Source organism: Sebastes umbrosus, chromosome 21 (genome assembly GCF_015220745.1).
Source record: "Sebastes umbrosus isolate fSebUmb1 chromosome 21, fSebUmb1.pri, whole genome shotgun sequence".
Lineage (NCBI taxonomy): Eukaryota > Metazoa > Chordata > Actinopteri > Perciformes > Sebastidae > Sebastes > Sebastes umbrosus.
This window is the reverse complement of record NC_051289.1, coordinates 8,099,855-8,116,496: the sequence shown is the minus strand read 5'-3', so window position 1 is coordinate 8,116,496 and position 16,642 is coordinate 8,099,855. Positions and strand designations below refer to the sequence as shown.

The 16,642-nt window shown below is 40.6% G+C and overlaps 1 protein-coding gene across 2 annotated transcripts in view; it reads right to left on the bottom strand.

Annotated features, from left to right (window-relative positions):
• The window catches only part of LOC119480642 (phosphatidate phosphatase LPIN2-like), a 19,320-nt gene extending 2,678 nt beyond the window's left edge, over positions 1-16,642 (bottom strand). The window contains exons 1-19 of one of the 2 annotated variants that reach the window (XM_037757123.1): positions 16,529-16,642; positions 10,727-10,927; positions 8,725-8,820; positions 8,139-8,440; positions 7,955-8,062; positions 7,658-7,784; positions 6,676-7,144; positions 5,844-5,949; positions 5,498-5,685; positions 4,354-4,447; positions 4,202-4,271; positions 4,025-4,108; positions 3,265-3,344; positions 1,966-2,122; positions 1,677-1,825; positions 1,460-1,546; positions 1,217-1,369; positions 210-324; positions 18-121 (exon numbers count right to left, since the gene is read on the bottom strand). In XM_037757123.1, coding sequence (XP_037613051.1) covers positions 18-121; positions 210-324; positions 1,217-1,369; positions 1,460-1,546; positions 1,677-1,825; positions 1,966-2,122; positions 3,265-3,344; positions 4,025-4,108; positions 4,202-4,271; positions 4,354-4,447; positions 5,498-5,685; positions 5,844-5,949; positions 6,676-7,144; positions 7,658-7,784; positions 7,955-8,062; positions 8,139-8,440; positions 8,725-8,820; positions 10,727-10,918 — 2,681 coding nt within the window. In that variant the 5' untranslated portion in view covers positions 10,919-10,927; positions 16,529-16,642. The remainder of the gene's footprint in view (positions 1-17; positions 122-209; positions 325-1,216; positions 1,370-1,459; positions 1,547-1,676; positions 1,826-1,965; positions 2,123-3,264; positions 3,345-4,024; positions 4,109-4,201; positions 4,272-4,353; positions 4,448-5,497; positions 5,686-5,843; positions 5,950-6,675; positions 7,145-7,657; positions 7,785-7,954; positions 8,063-8,138; positions 8,441-8,724; positions 8,821-10,726; positions 10,928-16,528) is intronic. The other variant, XM_037757124.1, reaches the window with a different exon arrangement.

Here is a 16,642-nt window from a genome sequence, read left to right as displayed (position 1 = left end):
GATGCTTCAATACTCACGATGTTTTATTGCCTTTGGCTTGCTCGAGGATTAACTCCCCTTTGGGATTCACTGTGAAGATCCGACACACCGGCACGCCCACTTGCTTGTAGGCAAACACGTCCTGAAACACAGGAAAAAAAGACAATAAGGATAATTTTCAGAGCAAACCCAAACTTAAAATGATACAGCAACACAAATGTTACACTTACGCTTTCTCTGTTTCCAAATGCTGCGTAGAAGGGATGTGTGTTTAGGAAAAACAGGTTCTTGATGTCTGTGAGGCATTCGATCTTGAACTTCTCCGGCTTTTTTTCTATGATCTCTCTAATAAGAGAATGAGAAAAAAAGGAGTACAGACATCAACCTCTGACCTGCTGGTGGAGTTGCCTACTTTAAATTAACTTTAAGCATTTACAACCATTTATAGATTAAATGAGTAGACAAAATGACCATGAAACAGATTAGTGAGGTTATCAATCAGTGTAAAAACACATAAAACGCTGCATCAAATTCTGAGATTTTGTTTTCAAAGATCTGTTCTAAAATAAAAGAATTAAAGAGAAACTTTCCAATTTTCAACCAGCTTTGTGTCATTACTGTGTGGGTAGTTTATGCAAATGAACGATGTTTAAATTGTGTTGTTTAAATATTTTTTTAATGCATTATCCAGTAGACTTTTGCCAGCTTTAAGGCAATTTGCTTACAAAAAAAACCTGGTTTGTTCTGAGCGGGTGGAGGTTTGGCAGCATGTTTTGAGCGGGTGGAGGTTTGGCAACGTGTTCTGAGCGGGTGGAGGTTTGGTGGCCTGTTTTGAGCGTGTGGAGGTTTGGCAGCGTGTTCTGAGCGTGTGGAGGTTTGGCGGCGTGTTTTGAGCGGGTGAAGGTTTGGCGGCGTGTTCCGAATGGGTGGAGGTTTGACGGCGTGTTTTGAGCGGGTGGAGGTTTGGCGGCGTGTTTTGAACGTAGGAGGTTTGGCAGCATGTTTTGAGCAGGTGAAGGTTTGGCGGCGTGTTTTGGGCGGCTGAAGGTTTGGCGGCATGTTTTGGGCGGGTGGAGGTTTGGTGGCGTGTTCTGAGCGGGTGGAGGTTTGGCGGCATGTTTTGGGCGGGTGGAGGTTTGGTGGCGTGTTCTGAGCGGGTGGAGGTTTTCCGGCGTGTTCTGAATGGGTGGAGGTTTGCCGGCGTGTTCTCAGTGTGTTTAATTAAAGTATTTCTTACCTGTGGAAGGCGGAGAAGAGGCTGCTGGGAGAGAGCATGAGCGGTCCTTGAGGCAGCAGAGTCCCTCTGTCGTTCACCCAGTGCAGATAACCTCGGGTCATGTCAGCCATGCCGATAGCTCGGGCCGAACAGTACAGGAACTTGTAACCGTTCCTGCAGCAGTCAGATATTCATTAACGAGTTAAATCTTTTACTGAACTGGAGCCATTTTGCCGTCAGAATAATAATCAATCTGTATCTTACTCGTGCACGGAGTGGTAGAGCTTAGCGATGCCTTGATGAGTCCAGTCTTTCCCGAGCTGAGGCAGAATCTGACCAAACACATCTGATCTGTGGGAAGAAAATTACCAGGGTAATAAATACTTAATTAAAATCTCTATTTCAAATGTGGAATGGGATTATTTATTGCTGCCTGAGAATAAACACACTGTAATGAAGAGGTGGATATTTAGACTCATACTTGGTGATGGTGCCGTCGATGTCAGAGATTATGACCTTGTCGTCCCAGTTCCACAGGTAGATGGTGCCCTCGCAGCGACATGTCCCCTGGTACTGAGTGGTTATGCTGAAGGTGACATCATTGGGGCCCTCTCTTAGCTTCAGGCTGGCCTGTAAGAGGAGACGTAACCATTAATTTAGCGTTGATGTATTCTGTATACATTATCAGAAAAACAGCAGACTGAAGAGACAGTCTCTGTCTTTGTCTAATTTTAGCCACACTACCAGGTATCAGTGATCACTTGTCTTACTATCTGGTCAGAGGACAGACGGAGGGACTTCTTGTAGGAGTGACAAGGCGCCAGTGCCGGCCCTTCTGTCTGCACATGCTCAGTAGGTGTCGGAGCAGGAGCCACAGCGCTCAGCTCTTTAGTCTCCTCGTCGCTGGACCACTCTGCTGCTTTCTGCCTGCAGGAGAGAACACAGTCGAGACCAGCAGATATCAAGACTGGAGCAGGTAAAAAGAGTTAATCTGCAATGGCAACGGAGTTTCAGACCAGTGTTTGTCAAAATAAGCACAATAACAATTAATTAATAATGAATTAATCGTTATTGTGCTTATATATTTTAAATTAATTAATTATCGAATAATGATGACCCCTGATTAAGTGATATTTTCATATTTCATAACTGATAAACTGCACAATTAACCCAAATAGTAAACAAAATTACTGCAGGAAGTTTGGATGTTGGATGACTTCCTGTGAATATTGCATCAGAGATGAGTTTTCCTCTAATTTTTAGGAACTTTTAATTAAGGCTGTCAAAGTTAACGTGATAACGCGTTAACACAAATTCAATTTAACGCCACTAATTTCTTTAACACATTAACGCAATCGATCCTTCGGAGGTTGTACCGGGCTCGAGCATTGTTTTGTGTTGTTAATTTATTTATCACATAAGCAAGTAATATTATTAGTGAGTTGCAATGTGGTGCGCTCTAATGTGCTAAGAAACTAATATGAAAAATAAGGATTAGAAAAAATAAATAAAAGGATACAAATTCAAGATAGAAATGTATAAATATAGGTTAAAAACAGCCCTTCTTTTAATACAAATGTCTATATTGTGTTTTTATTGTTGAATTTTTAGCAATAATACATTTATTCGGCTTCTTTTTTAACAAATTCTCTGTTTTCTTCTCTTTGACACTTTGCCATTTTTCAATTAGCTCTTTCAATGTTTTAACTGTTTAAGTTTATATCTATATATTTTTTTAAAAGTTGTCTTACACCTTTAGGTTGGGAACCAGTGATTTACAGTCACCAGAGGGCGATAGACGTCCTCCTCTGCCTGTACAGTAACTCTGCTTTGTTCAACACTAAATATGCAGAATGTTTTTGACTTAATTTTCACAAAACTGGATGCATCCTAATGATCTCTAAAACAATCCAGAAGCTGCCTGGTTCAAACAGTTTTGAAAGTCTTTCTCCTGAATTCTTAATAAGTTTATGAGTCATAAAATGAGTAAAATGCTAATCCAGCCTGTGTGGGACATGTTTACTCAACACTGCTTGTGTTGGTGTGTGACTGTACTGTTGCTGACTCACTGTGTTTCTGGGGCCTGGTTGAGGACAGGACTCTCGCTGGTCAGAGACTCCTGTCTCTCCAACTTGGTCTCTGATGATAACTGAAGAAAGACGGAGACATTATTAGCCAATTTACATAAACAGGGATGTAAAGTTACTCAAACAGTTTGGGATTCCCACTGACCTCCACTCTACTGTTAATCATACACTGTACATAAGAAGTGGACGTAGTCATCGTGACATCACCCATTAGTTTGTGGACTGCCGTTTTGATGCCTCGAGTTTGGCATTTTTTGCCGTTATCATCTTACCTTATCTTTGCCATACAACCGAACGCTGAATAATTTTTAGGCGACCAAAATGTTACAATGTACTTTCATGAACTGAAAACACACAATGAAAGGGTTAAAGTTGTAAGACGAAAACACGGACAACTCCAAGACCGAACAATGTCATGGTAGCGACCTGTCAACCACAAGGTAGCCACGCCCTAAAGCATCCCCTGCTTTATGGTCTATTTGACTCTAAATGGGACCATAATTTACTAAATGAACATCATGCTGTATTGAAGAAGACTTGAAACTAGAGATTGAGACCATAAACTCATGTTTACAATGTTTACTGAGGTAATAAATCAAGTGAGAAGTAGGCTCATTTTCTCATAGACTTCTATACAATCAGACTTCTTTTTGCAACCAGAGGAGTCTCCGCCTGCTGTAAACACACACATTGAAGTGTGACTTTAACTAAAAGACTTGGCACATTGTGACACATTCAGTACCTGCTTTATGCTGCTCTTCCTCCAAAACCACCAGCGTCCAGACTTTTTTGGCATCTTCTCCTTCACCCAGGCCTCCTCTGTAGCCTGCCATTCAGATAAATGATACAAGTGTGAATAGATATATAATGTGCAGCTACAGAGTACGCTATGAACACATTAGACCTAGAGGATTAATACCTTTGGCAAGTTCTTCTGAAAAGCCTGCATACTAAGTATCAACGGTGCTGCCAGTGTCCAGTTGTAATACCTGTAATGTAATTAGTTTAATTAATATGATTCATTAATACCCAAGTGTTTTAGTAACTGAATTAGGAAGTAGGAAAACTCACCTGTTTGCAATCTTAACCACCAAATTGGGATTGTCGATTATTGCTGGATTCTCTGCAAATTCATTGTAGGTGATGATGTGCTCCATGAATTTCTCTGGAATAAATGGAACATAAAAGTCTGATTATAAATGATGCGATAATCAGCATGCAGGAGCTGTGAAGCAGGACAGTCAAAATATGTAATGAATAGGGCTATCAAAGTTAACGCGATAACGTCAATTTATTTTAAAAGCTACTAATTTCTTTAATGCAACTTGTGATTTTTACCTCGTGAAGGACGCTGCAAACTTGCGCTGAATTTTGGTGAGGAAAAACTGGCATGGCCATTTTCAAAGGGGTCCCTTGACCTCTGACCTCAAGATATGTGAATGAAAATGGGTTCTATGGGTACCCACGAGTCTCCCTTACACAGACATGCCCACTTTATGATAATCACATGCAGTTTGGGGCAAGTCATAATCAAGTCAGCACACTGACACACTGACAGCTGTTGTTGTCTGTTGGGCTGCAGTTTGCCATGTTATGATTCGATTCTATGCTAAATGCAGTACCTGTGAGGGTTTCTGGACAATATTTGTCATTGTTTTGTGTTGTTAATTGACTTCCAATAATAAATATATACATATATTTGCATAAAGCAGCATATTTGTCCACTCCCATGTTAATACGAGTATTAAATACTTGACAAATCTCCCTTTAAAAAGGTACATTTTTAACAAATAAATGTGCAATTAATTTGTGATTAACTATGGACAATCATGCGATTGAGTGCGATTTTACTCGATTGACGGCGCTAGTAATGAATCCTATTCATTTAATCTTTATAAACAAGGATTCAAAAGGTTTATTTGTCACATACGCAAGTAATAGTATTAGTGAAATGCAATGTGGTTGCTAAGAAACTAATATGTAAAAATAAAAGGATGCCAATTCAAGATAGAAATGTATAAATATAGGTTTAAAAAAGGTACAATATGTAGTAAGCATGCAATGTGTAAGGCAGCAAATACAAAATAACCATTAACATGCATTCAAAACTACTTTCCATGCTGTATTCCGTTTTTAGAAGAACTAAACTCCACTGTGCCCGCTGGAGTTTTAATATAGTATTAATAAATGCTGCTTAATAGAGATTACTGGGTACCTTTAGGGATCTCCGAGTTCTCACCAACGCCTCCACACAGCGACAGCGTGACGTCGGGGAGGTCACCAGCAGAGTCCGACAGACACTCTGTGCCACTGTCTGCTGCTGCGCTGCCGACAGACTGGGGAGACTGGGATCCAGAGCGCCGCCCATTCTCCACCCAGTCTTTAGGAACCTGCTCAGACTCACTGACAACACACAGACAGACAGTTTCACACAGCAACAATCACTGAGTTGTATAAATAGTTGCAGACATTTTTATGCATAAATGATGCAAGTAAGCACCAAAAGAGAATCCTAAATGAGATAACATGACTTCTCTCTGAAAGGATTCCCATGTTTGTACCTTTTTGGGAAGTACCGGGCAACAACTTCAGGTTCAAGTACATTCAGGTCATCCAGGTAAATGTCTTCAGGCCCCTGATGTTGACTCCTCTTCCTCACACCTTTTTCTATGAAAGCAAGACAATTTCTCAGAAATCGCTGACGTCGTGACATTTCATTTTTTCCGTTTTCACTTCCTTTCCTTTTAAGCTTCTGCATGTGAACGCAGAGCAGAATACCAGACACAGAATATAGACTCAGGCGTAAATAGAAACCACATCCTTCCTGTTAACATTCACTTACATTTCAACTGTATGTAGCCTCACAGAATCTGGAGCTTTACTTTAAGACTTTCCCACGTTTCAGTATGATTGAATAATTCATTGACAATTAGAGCTGCAACGATTAATCAATTAGTTGTCAACTATTAAACTAATCGGCAACTATTTTGATAATTGATTAATCAGTTTGAGTAATTTTCTGACATTTTATAGAACAAATAAGTAATCGATATATCAAGAAAATAATCGACAGATTAATAGACAATGAAAATAATCGTTAGTTGCAGCCCTGTTGACAATTATAATAATCTTCTATACATTTTTTAAACATTCATGACAAATATGCAGATAGAATTATTAACCCCAAAAAATGTCAGTACAGTCCATAAGAAGATTTGTTTTGTAGAGAAACCAACAACAACTACTGTACCTACATCAGAAAATGCTTGGACGCTTCCTAACCTTCTGTTTTTAAGTCATTGTTAGAATACTTAATATGCTGAAATGCATCTTTTTTCATTTTTATAGCCATACTACAGAATGAAGTTAAAAAAGTAAAGGGGTTAGTGTTACCTCTCCTCTTCAAGGGAGAGTCGGGGGGTTTAGATGAGGCTGTTGCATCAGAACAAACTGCTGCTGAGTCTCCAGGCATGTTATAGACTCCACTGGCAACAGAGCTGCTGTCCCCGCGGCAGGGTGGCGAAGACGTCCACCTGGTTGTGCGTGTGGTTTCGGGGCTGAGGTCGGAGTTAGTGGGACACGGCTCAGAGGTCAAACTGCTGGACGTTAAACCTGAAAGGTTTGGCTCATGCTTGATAATGTTTGTGTTGTGTGATGAAGCTTCGGGGGGCTGTGGTTTGCAGACACACTGATCAGGTTTGATGGTCCGAGGCTCTGGCTTTACAATACTGCAGATGGGATCTGTGGTTCTCTCTCCGTCCTTCTCCTCCATGGCTTCTGTACTCAAGATGACCCGGAAATGTGTGTTCTCAGAGGGAGTGATGGTCAACGTCTTTGGCTCCGATTTGTCCTTTTTGTTGACCTGGACGCAAGAAAGAACAGCACAAGAGAAAGTTTAAATATACATTCATGCATTTCCAAAAATCTCAACAATTCTTCCTAACTGGACGCGATGCCAACGAGCGAACGTTAGATGATCATTTGCAAATACAGACTCCCTCTAACTCGCCACAACACTCCCACCATGAGCTGGGCAACTGCTTCTCCTGCTTTTTGCTCAAACCGTGCTCCGATGTCGCAAGCACCTCTCCTCCGCCAGGAAAAGACATTTGGTGTAGCTCTATCGCCATCCAGGTGGAAACAGTAGGGCTTATACATGCTGCACAGTGCCAGAAACAGGTTGAGATAACAAAAAGGAAAAAAAGGTGTGAAAAATCAGTAGAAATGAGGGAGAATTGTGACCCCGGGAGGAAAACCGTGAGAAGGCATTGAAAAACATAAGTCTCCTGAAAATCTGGAGGGTTGGAAAGTACTGTATGCTCTGTTGTCTCACAAAGTTTAGATCAGATCCTACAGTTCTAGACCTGAACCTTACCCTGGTGGGTTCTGGAAACTCGCCCCAGGTCCACTGCATGTGGGACTCGGCCCTGAGCATGCTCTCTGCCGGCTTCACCATCAGCTCAGAGTCACTCTTGGGCGACATGGGCTCCGACATCTCCCTCCTGTAAGCAAACACCACATTTCCACTGAGTCAGCTGTAACGACCATGTGGGAGTGATTTGTTTTACTCAGCCCTTCCTGTTTTCATAAAGTGGATGGTCTCATTGTTTCTCTATGCTCCTATGAACAATGTAAATATTTGACATGACACAGAGGGGTGGGGGGGACGTACGCCTTGCAGGGCGACCAGTCTCCATCAGAGAAAGGGTAGCTGTCCCATTCGAGGGTGGTAAGGGGCGAATGTTGCCTGTTGTCCTTCATCGTGGAGTGTGAAGTTGCCCTAGAGACAGGAAGCAATGAAATTAACTAAAGGTTTATGACGACATAAAAATCCAGCTTTCTAACGGTCTTCTTACCGTCCATTGTGCGCGTTGTGCTCCTCATCTGAACTGAGCTCACACAGCTCCGGCTCGCCGCCTGCAGGTGTGGTGGTTTGCTCCTCCCTGCGAGGCTCGGCCTTGTGCTTCCTCCTGCGCCTCCTCTTCTTCTTGCCGGCGTTGTTGGAGCAGGGTTGGAGGTTTCCAGAGGCCGAGTCGTCTGGACTCAGAGGCTGACCGTTCTCCGCAGCCGCCGGGCCGCAACATCTGGGCTCTCTGCTCCTGAACAGAGCCTCTTCTGTGGGGATGGGCGAGGTCACCAGGTGGGCCGGAACAATCTCCTGTGTTGAGGTAAACAAAAATAAACTAAACTAAGAGTCTACACCATGCTGCTGCTTTTCTTAAGCTACGTTCACATTACAGGGCTTAATTCTAAATTGTAATTTTTTTGCCCAGATCTTAGCCACAGCGATGCTTTGAGCTAAATGCTAGCATGCTGAGGTTATGCAGGTATGATGTTTACCAAGTTCACCATCTTAGTTTAGCATGAAGCAAGAAGTATCGTCAACACTGTAATTGATTTCTACAAGTAAACAACATTTTAAATCCAACATAAAAACCTCACGTTGTGCTGCTCCGTCTCCTGGACAAAAAAGGCCTCTCCGTTGTCCCCGAGCTTCATGTGCAGCTCTACAGGTTCCCCGTTGATTTCTATATCAATCTGCAGAGTCAAACAGCACATAAGAAACACAAAGCTTTACTGTGTAGTTCACCACATTCTCCTCATTTGGCTCCTCAGACATTAGAGGGTGGTTTGTTTACAGCAGAAAAGCACCATATGCATGCACAACACAGCTTATGGATGAAAAAAACTGTGCCACAGATTTACCTGAAGAATTAACAGTTAAGCCAGAGAAAAAACAACAACAGGGAACAGCTTGTACGAAGGATTGCTATTTTCAGCAAATGCCACGCATATTACCCGTTTTACTCAGACCTGGGTTGTAATAATATCAATAACATATAACATAACATACAGTATTGTAAGCTGTCTGCACAGCGATGCTTTCTGACATCTTTAAGTTCAAAGAAAATGAACCAAAATCTACTGAAAGTGTCTGTGAGATGCTGACATTTGATATGAGGTCAAGATTATTCTGTTTTTTCCTGCTTGGCTTCTCAACAATGACAAACATCCTTTTAAGTGTTCTCTATCAATAACAGACTACTTCCTGCTCTGTCTGACTCTCCTGTGAGCTTATGAAAGAAAAGACTCTTCAGTAAGACACTTTCCTTGAATGGGATGAATCTTTACAAACTGGGGAATAAGAGGCTAAATCAAGCTTTAGTCTGTCTATCCCATGTTAGTCCTCAGCTCACAACTACACAGTGTCTATAAATAGAGAGGAAGGACAATCTGCTCTTGAGAGGAGCAGAGTGGTTGGATGGAAATGTTCAGAGAGCTTCAGAGGGAAGGAGAGCCACTCGAATATTATAAAATGTGTTGCGCAGCTATCCCACATTTGACTGCATGTTTTTAAGTATCAAAACCAGAGTTTTGACTGCAGGAGGAGTAAAATAGATCAGCATGTTGCCGCTGCAGTAAAGTGAGGCTGTTTTATTCATATTTTAAGATGGAAAATCATTTTAGTTGCACAATTAATTATGCATTATTATCAGTGGTGGAAGAAGTACTCTTTTACTTTAGTAAAACTAGCAATGTTACCGTCTAGAAATACTCTGTTACAAGTAAAAGTATTGATCTTATAAAGTAAAAAAAAAAAAAAAAGATAAAGTATATAAGTATTAGCATAAAACAAGTCAGAATTCTCTGATTTTTAGCTTCTTAAATGTGAATATTTTCTGGTTTCTTTACTCCTCTATGACAGTAAACTGAATATCTTTGAGTTGTGGACAAAACGAGACATTTGAGGACATCATCTTGGGCTTTGAGAAACACTGATCGACATTTTTCATAATTTTCTGACATTTTATAAACCAAACAACTAATCAACAATGAAAATAATCATTAGTTGCATCCCTAATAAAAATATACTTAAAGTACCAAAAGTAAAAGAATGACCCATTTCAGAATAATACATACATTATATTATTGAATTATAATTATTGATGCATTAATGTGTGAGCATCACTAATGATACCGCTGATAAAGGTAGAGTAAAATGACTACTTTATATACTCCCAGGTAGCTTAATCCATAATAAACATCATAATTTTTAGTTGATTTATATTTTGTATTAAATTATCTCAACATTAAAAAGTAGTCAAAAGTAACTAATGTCAGAAATATAGTGGAGTAAAAAGTACAATATTTCCCTCTGAGATGTAGGGCAGTAGAAGTATAAAGTAGAAGAAAATGAAGATACTCAGCTAGAGTACAAGTACCTCAAAACTAGTACTTACGTACAGTACATTTAATAGTTACATTCCACCAGTGATTATTTTTCATCACCAGTTAATCTTCCTTAAATCAAAAGAATGCTGGATTTGTATGAATATATTTAACTCAGAACAAATGCAACGTTAGTTAAAATATTGCCAAAAGTCTCAAAAACTAAGCATCAAAAACAAAAACAATTCAGTGATATAAATATTTGTGCACTCACTACTTTCTCCCTGGAGCGCAGCACCCCCAGTTTTCCGAAGCGGACGTGGAAAGGGGAGCACTGGAACGTCCCGTCGGGCTGTTGGACCACGATCACGTCGATGCAGCCCGACAGAGTGGCCTGATTGATCCCCTTATACAGCTCCTTCACCGTCACCAGCACCTGGCCCGCCAGCTGCCCCACGTAGTTCATGGTGTCCACCTGTCAGCAAAAACACCCTTCATTAATCACTCTGCATTATTACCTATAAAACAGGTTTAACACACCTGAACTACGAGCAGAATGAAACCACACACGACTACACGTCTCACTAGGTCAGTGTCCCGGTAGTAAGGCTCCTGTTGTTCAGAATAGTCTGCAAAAGGAAAAGCAAGTCGGTCCCTAAACACAGCGGCTCTGTCCCATTTTCCTCAAAAGAGTCCTGAGCCGATGGAGGTTTAATCAGGCCCTCGACTGCAGCAACGAAGGCTGCTGCAGACCAGAGCAGAGCAAGGAACGCACTCGCATTGAAAACCATGATTTGGGTCAATAAAACCACTCAAGCTCTTTTTAAACCTACAGGTCACTATTTTAGCATCGCTTTACAGCTAAGTGTTCCCTAAGGCTGCATGACTATGGCCAAAATGATAATCATCATTATTTTCATCAACATTGAAAGCATGATTAGTCATTGATTTTAGGGACAAAATATTTCTATTGCGCTTTCACATTTCAATAAACAGAGCATTGCTTTCACTTCCATGTTGTGTTACATTCCTCAAAATAAGACTGGTCCTTGTTCACAGTGCATCTCCTAGAAGCAAAATAAAATTGTAACAAAGCTTTTTACCCTAAATTAAAATCAGAGAACACTGTTTTCATGTTGCACTACATTCCCACTAATTAACACATCTTTGCATCAAAATAAGACTCAAAATAAGGTTCTTATTCAGTTGAATTCAGTGCATTTTCATTTAAAACGAGTAACATATAGTGTATTACTCTCCTACTTTGCAGCCGCAACATTCAGGAAGGTTTTTCACAGGCTGCCGCAGTCTAGGATGTATAAAGAGAACTGGATTCAGTGTTGGGAGGCGGACGCCCGTTCATTCCTATGAGAGTTGCTCAGTGGAGCATGAAGTCAAAATGTCTTGACTGCCGAGTGATAAAGTACCCATATCGTTCGCCTCTCAGCCCTCGCTCCAGCCTCGGTCTGGGTCTCATTCACATGAACGGAGGAAGGGAAATAACTCTGGATTCAGCTATTAGTACATTTTACAACTTTTAGGACTTAATGATTTAAATAAGGGTTATTCAAGTGTTCACACTGGGAAGTTGATTCACCTCAACAAAAAAATGATCAGCTGAGTTACAGACGTCTCTTTCCCAATGTAAGTCTATGGGAAATAATATTTTTGGGCCCAATGGCATCACGTGACGGACACGGAAGTTGTAGTACTACCATCTGGCCACTACGAAAATTTGCTTTAAAGCCCAGCGCTCTTCCTGGGGGCTTGGCCGCGGTAGGTTGCGCACACAGCGGCATGACAACTCTCCAAAAGTGAAGCCAAAACATCTTGAACGCCCACTTGGTGTCTGGCTGTTTGTTAAGAAAGCTCTTCATTTGATATGCAGGGGAGCACGCATTTTAAACATCAATATCGCAGTAGTAGTAGTAATTTAATTGTTGGAAGCCAAAATCTTGATCGCAATTAATATTTAATTAATTCTGCAGCCGTAGGGGCGATATAACCAGACACTTGAGCTCTTTTTAAAACTTACAGGTCACTTTACTGCTCAGTATCCCCCTAATGCACCTGCTTTCTCTTGATCATCCCTGTAGGTCGACGTCAGTGCTACTGTAGTCATATTAGTGTCATTATGTGTTCTCATTCTGGCTCAACCCCTGTAATTACTGTAGAGGACATAACACCAATTTATAGATGCAACTTGGAGCATATTTGGCCTGTAGACAAGGACTTTCCTTGTGTGTGTGTGTGTGTGGCCTGAACAAGGAGACTACAGCAGTGTGTTTCAGTATTTAGGACAACAGTTTACACACTGACTAAATCAGAGCTGCATACCAGCTGGGTGGACTTTGAAACCATTTAGTCTCTAAGACTGGCAGCCACTGAACCAACTAAACTCTAGCTCACATAACGGATAATATACTGTGCAAATAACAATCAGCTGAGAATAGCTGAAATAAAACCGCTATGATGAACACATGAAACATACCAAGAACATTACACAACAACAGGAACACATGATATGATGCCTCACATGCTGGACATGCTGCATCTCTACTCGCCATGATCATCACCTCACTATCAGGTGACGACAGTTTGTCCCTAAACCTCTGCTGACTTTCTTATGATTTATGATTACCTTATTTAAGAGTGTTTGATTTCCACTAAAAAGGATGTTCATTAAAAAAAGATGTTCCATCTATGATGCAACAAAAAGATTTGTTTCTTAACAAAATGTAAGGTAAAGTGATTCCAGTATGTTTTAGTGCCACTTAAGGAGTTTTAATTTTGATGATTATGGGGATAATATTGCAAATCGCAATTACGTTGGCCAGGATAATCGTCCCATGGCCACCTCCAATACAAAGGTAGTCAGATCGTTAGTAGATCTATTGTTAGAAGTGGGGTTAAGTTTTATGACACCTATCATTATTAGAGATCAGCACAGCACATTTCAGGTCATTTAAATGTTGAGTTCAATTCAATAAAAAGAAAAACCTCACTCACTCACTCTGTATACTCAAATGGAAGTCTAACCAGGAGCCCAACTCACCAGAGTCCAAGAGGACTTCAGGTGCAGCCGCCGGTCCTGCTGCTCTACAGGTAACCTCCCTGAGAGCTCCATGTCCCCCCAACAGGAGCTGAGGCCTCCGCTCCCCCCCGTCCTGCTCAGCCACCATGCACCACAGCTCCTACGACCTTTCTAACCTCTCTGACTGAGCACAAACTCTCTGAGGGAAACCGAGTCCTAAAACGCTTACATAACGTCTCTCAGCACCAGCCCCCCCGTCATCGCCACTGTGTGCATGAAAAGTCTCCACAGAGACCTGAAAAAAGCTCGAGGGAACATTTTAATCTATTTGTTTGACTAATAGATGAATCATTTACTCTATAAAACAATGACAAAGGCCCATCAAAACCTCCACTTAGATATAGAGCACCTTTAAGCATGCTATAGTATGTTAGCATTAATCTCAGCTGACATGCAGCTAAAGCTGACAGGAATTCGGTCAGCTGCTTTAGACGTCATGAATTAAACTAAAGTTTGACCACTTGATGGAGCTACATGAAAAATCAAAGTCATAAGGATTCATCTTCTGGAGATCATGAATGAAAAATAGTCTACTAGAGCTGCAACGATTAATAGATTAATTGACATTTCCATCCCAGCCACGCTGCTAAAAAGTATTGTTTAGTGATGATTAAGTCACAGCTGTAACTGAACGATAATATAACTAACAAAAGTCACTGCAAGCATCCAGTGTATTATATAACCGGTTGATAATAGTGTCACACTCATCACTGTGTTCCTGCTGTGTGTTTCCCCCTCAGTGAACTGCAGCACATTGTAAAGTGAAAGCTCATTTAATGGACAAAGCAGAAGAGTCTAGATGAGAGTCATCAGCCGTGATAGCAACGCTGCACAACCACATCTCTCTAGTGAGCTGACTGCACACTGTGCTGTGTGAGCGACACACCAACACACCACATTTAGTAATAAAGTCTCAAACTCCCACGGCACTTCATACAGACCCCTCTGCTGCAGCACTTCAAGCCTGAATAAAGGAAGTAGTAGTGTGATGATCTTCTGCAGAGGCTAGATAGATTATCAAAACAGTTGCCGATTAGTTTAATAGTTGACAGCTAATTGATTAATCGTTGCAGCTCTAACTATCACTGATGAAAACTGAGACACTGGAACCAGTAAAAATGATCAGCAAACATCTTGTTAATCAATTAATCGTTGTCATTTTTATGTAAAAATGTATGTCAACTGACTAATAATAATAATAATAATAATAATTGTTTTAGCTCTAGTTAAAAGACAACTAAGCAAAGCCCATCTGCTGATGAAGACTGGTCGAAAGCTGGGGAAAAAGTGAGTAAATGGATCTTGAGTTGTTGAGAGTTTACAAGGTCAAGACACAACGATGACACAATGACGTATTTTAGGAAGCCTTTTGTAACACCTTAGCTAGGTACTAGTTAATTCTGGCCTTTTTTATACCATGACTATTTATTAATTTGCACCGTCCCTTCTCAAATTAACTAAACTAAAGAAAGATCTATGGGAATTGAAGGGGTTGTACTTCCAGTTAGTGACGCTGCTTCTTCCTCATTCACAGGAAGCAATGACATAGGCTGGTAGTTAAAAGCTCTACAGTTTCATATTAAGACAATAATCTAGCCGTCTCCACGGATACAGTACAATTTACTACTTATGACTTTTGTGTAACATTACAACATGCCCAGTGCCTGATGATAAGGTTGCACATCCAGCACAACCCGACACTGTGAGGGGACCTTAAGAGGTGTTAATCCTGTTTACAAGATTAAGACAGATCTAGCTTTCCCTGTCTCGGCACGTTTGTCCTGCAGGTCGCTACGTCCAACGTGATTCTGCGTCAGCTGCTGTTGTTGTGACCAAGGTTGCAGGTTTTTATTTCAAACCACCAAGGTCAAATCAAACACCACAATGTTTTTGACTCAGCTAATGAAACTAGGGCTGCAGCTTACAATTTGAATTTGATTAATCTACTGTTATTTTAGATTATTATTATTATTATTTTAGATAGCTATGGCTAGAAGTCCTATATACCTTGCATCGGTTGCACTTTAATTAAGTGTTACAATGCCTATGTATTGTCCCTGTCAAATAAACTAATAAAATAAAAATAAATTAAATCAATAATCATTTAGTCTGTAAAATGTCAGTCTAACAGTCCAGAATTATTGAATGTAAAATTATATATTAAAACACAGCAAACCCTCACATTTGAAGCTCTGGCACCAGAGTATGTTTAGCAATCTAGTCAATTCATTAATTAATCATTTCTGCACTAAATGCATCAATTTTGATGCTGTAAAACATCTAGTATGTGTGAGTGATGGTCTCTGAGGAAAAAATACTAATTATAATATTAATTTGGACACATATGCACACTTTAAGAAGGATAAACACAGCAGTTACAACAACCCAAATCTCAGTAAATACCGACTCTCCTATCACAAGTGATATATAATACACTGATATATCTCACAAATCAAGAACCTTATCTCTATTTGAAAGGTCTTCAACACAATCAAATGATAAATCCTGCACACTATCAGCCATTGGGTGTAAAAAAAATGTATATCTACCTCATAATATTCATGATATTGACAAAAATGTAGTGCAATCTGCACATAAGCACCTGTAGATGTTAACTAGTAATTTAAACCTATGAGGCGTTCAAGGACACAACTAGAGGGTTTGATTTGTCAAAATCAGACATTTATGAGACAAACTATCATTTTATAAAGAGCAACAACGTGTCGTACAGTAGTAAATATCTGGTTTATCTTCATGAGAAGACACAACGTGTCTGCTCGTCGGTGTTTCTCGCTGATATCCGCTATCACATCACTTCACACGCGATACAGGACTCACAAGTTCACACACAAGCCGCTAAATGAGTCCTAAAGACGCGTTCAAGGACTCCTCTGCGACATTAACAAGCATTAATGCATTTTCTTTCTGTGGAATTGTTAAGTGATGTTATACGGAGGAGAAGAGCTGGTTAAATCATCCTACCTGCTGCAGTAGAGGCAGGCAGTCACACCTTCAGTCGGTTCCTCCGCCGGTGTGTTCGAGGCTCTGCTGCAGCACGTGACTCCGCAGCGCGCAGGCTGCACGTGATTACAACGC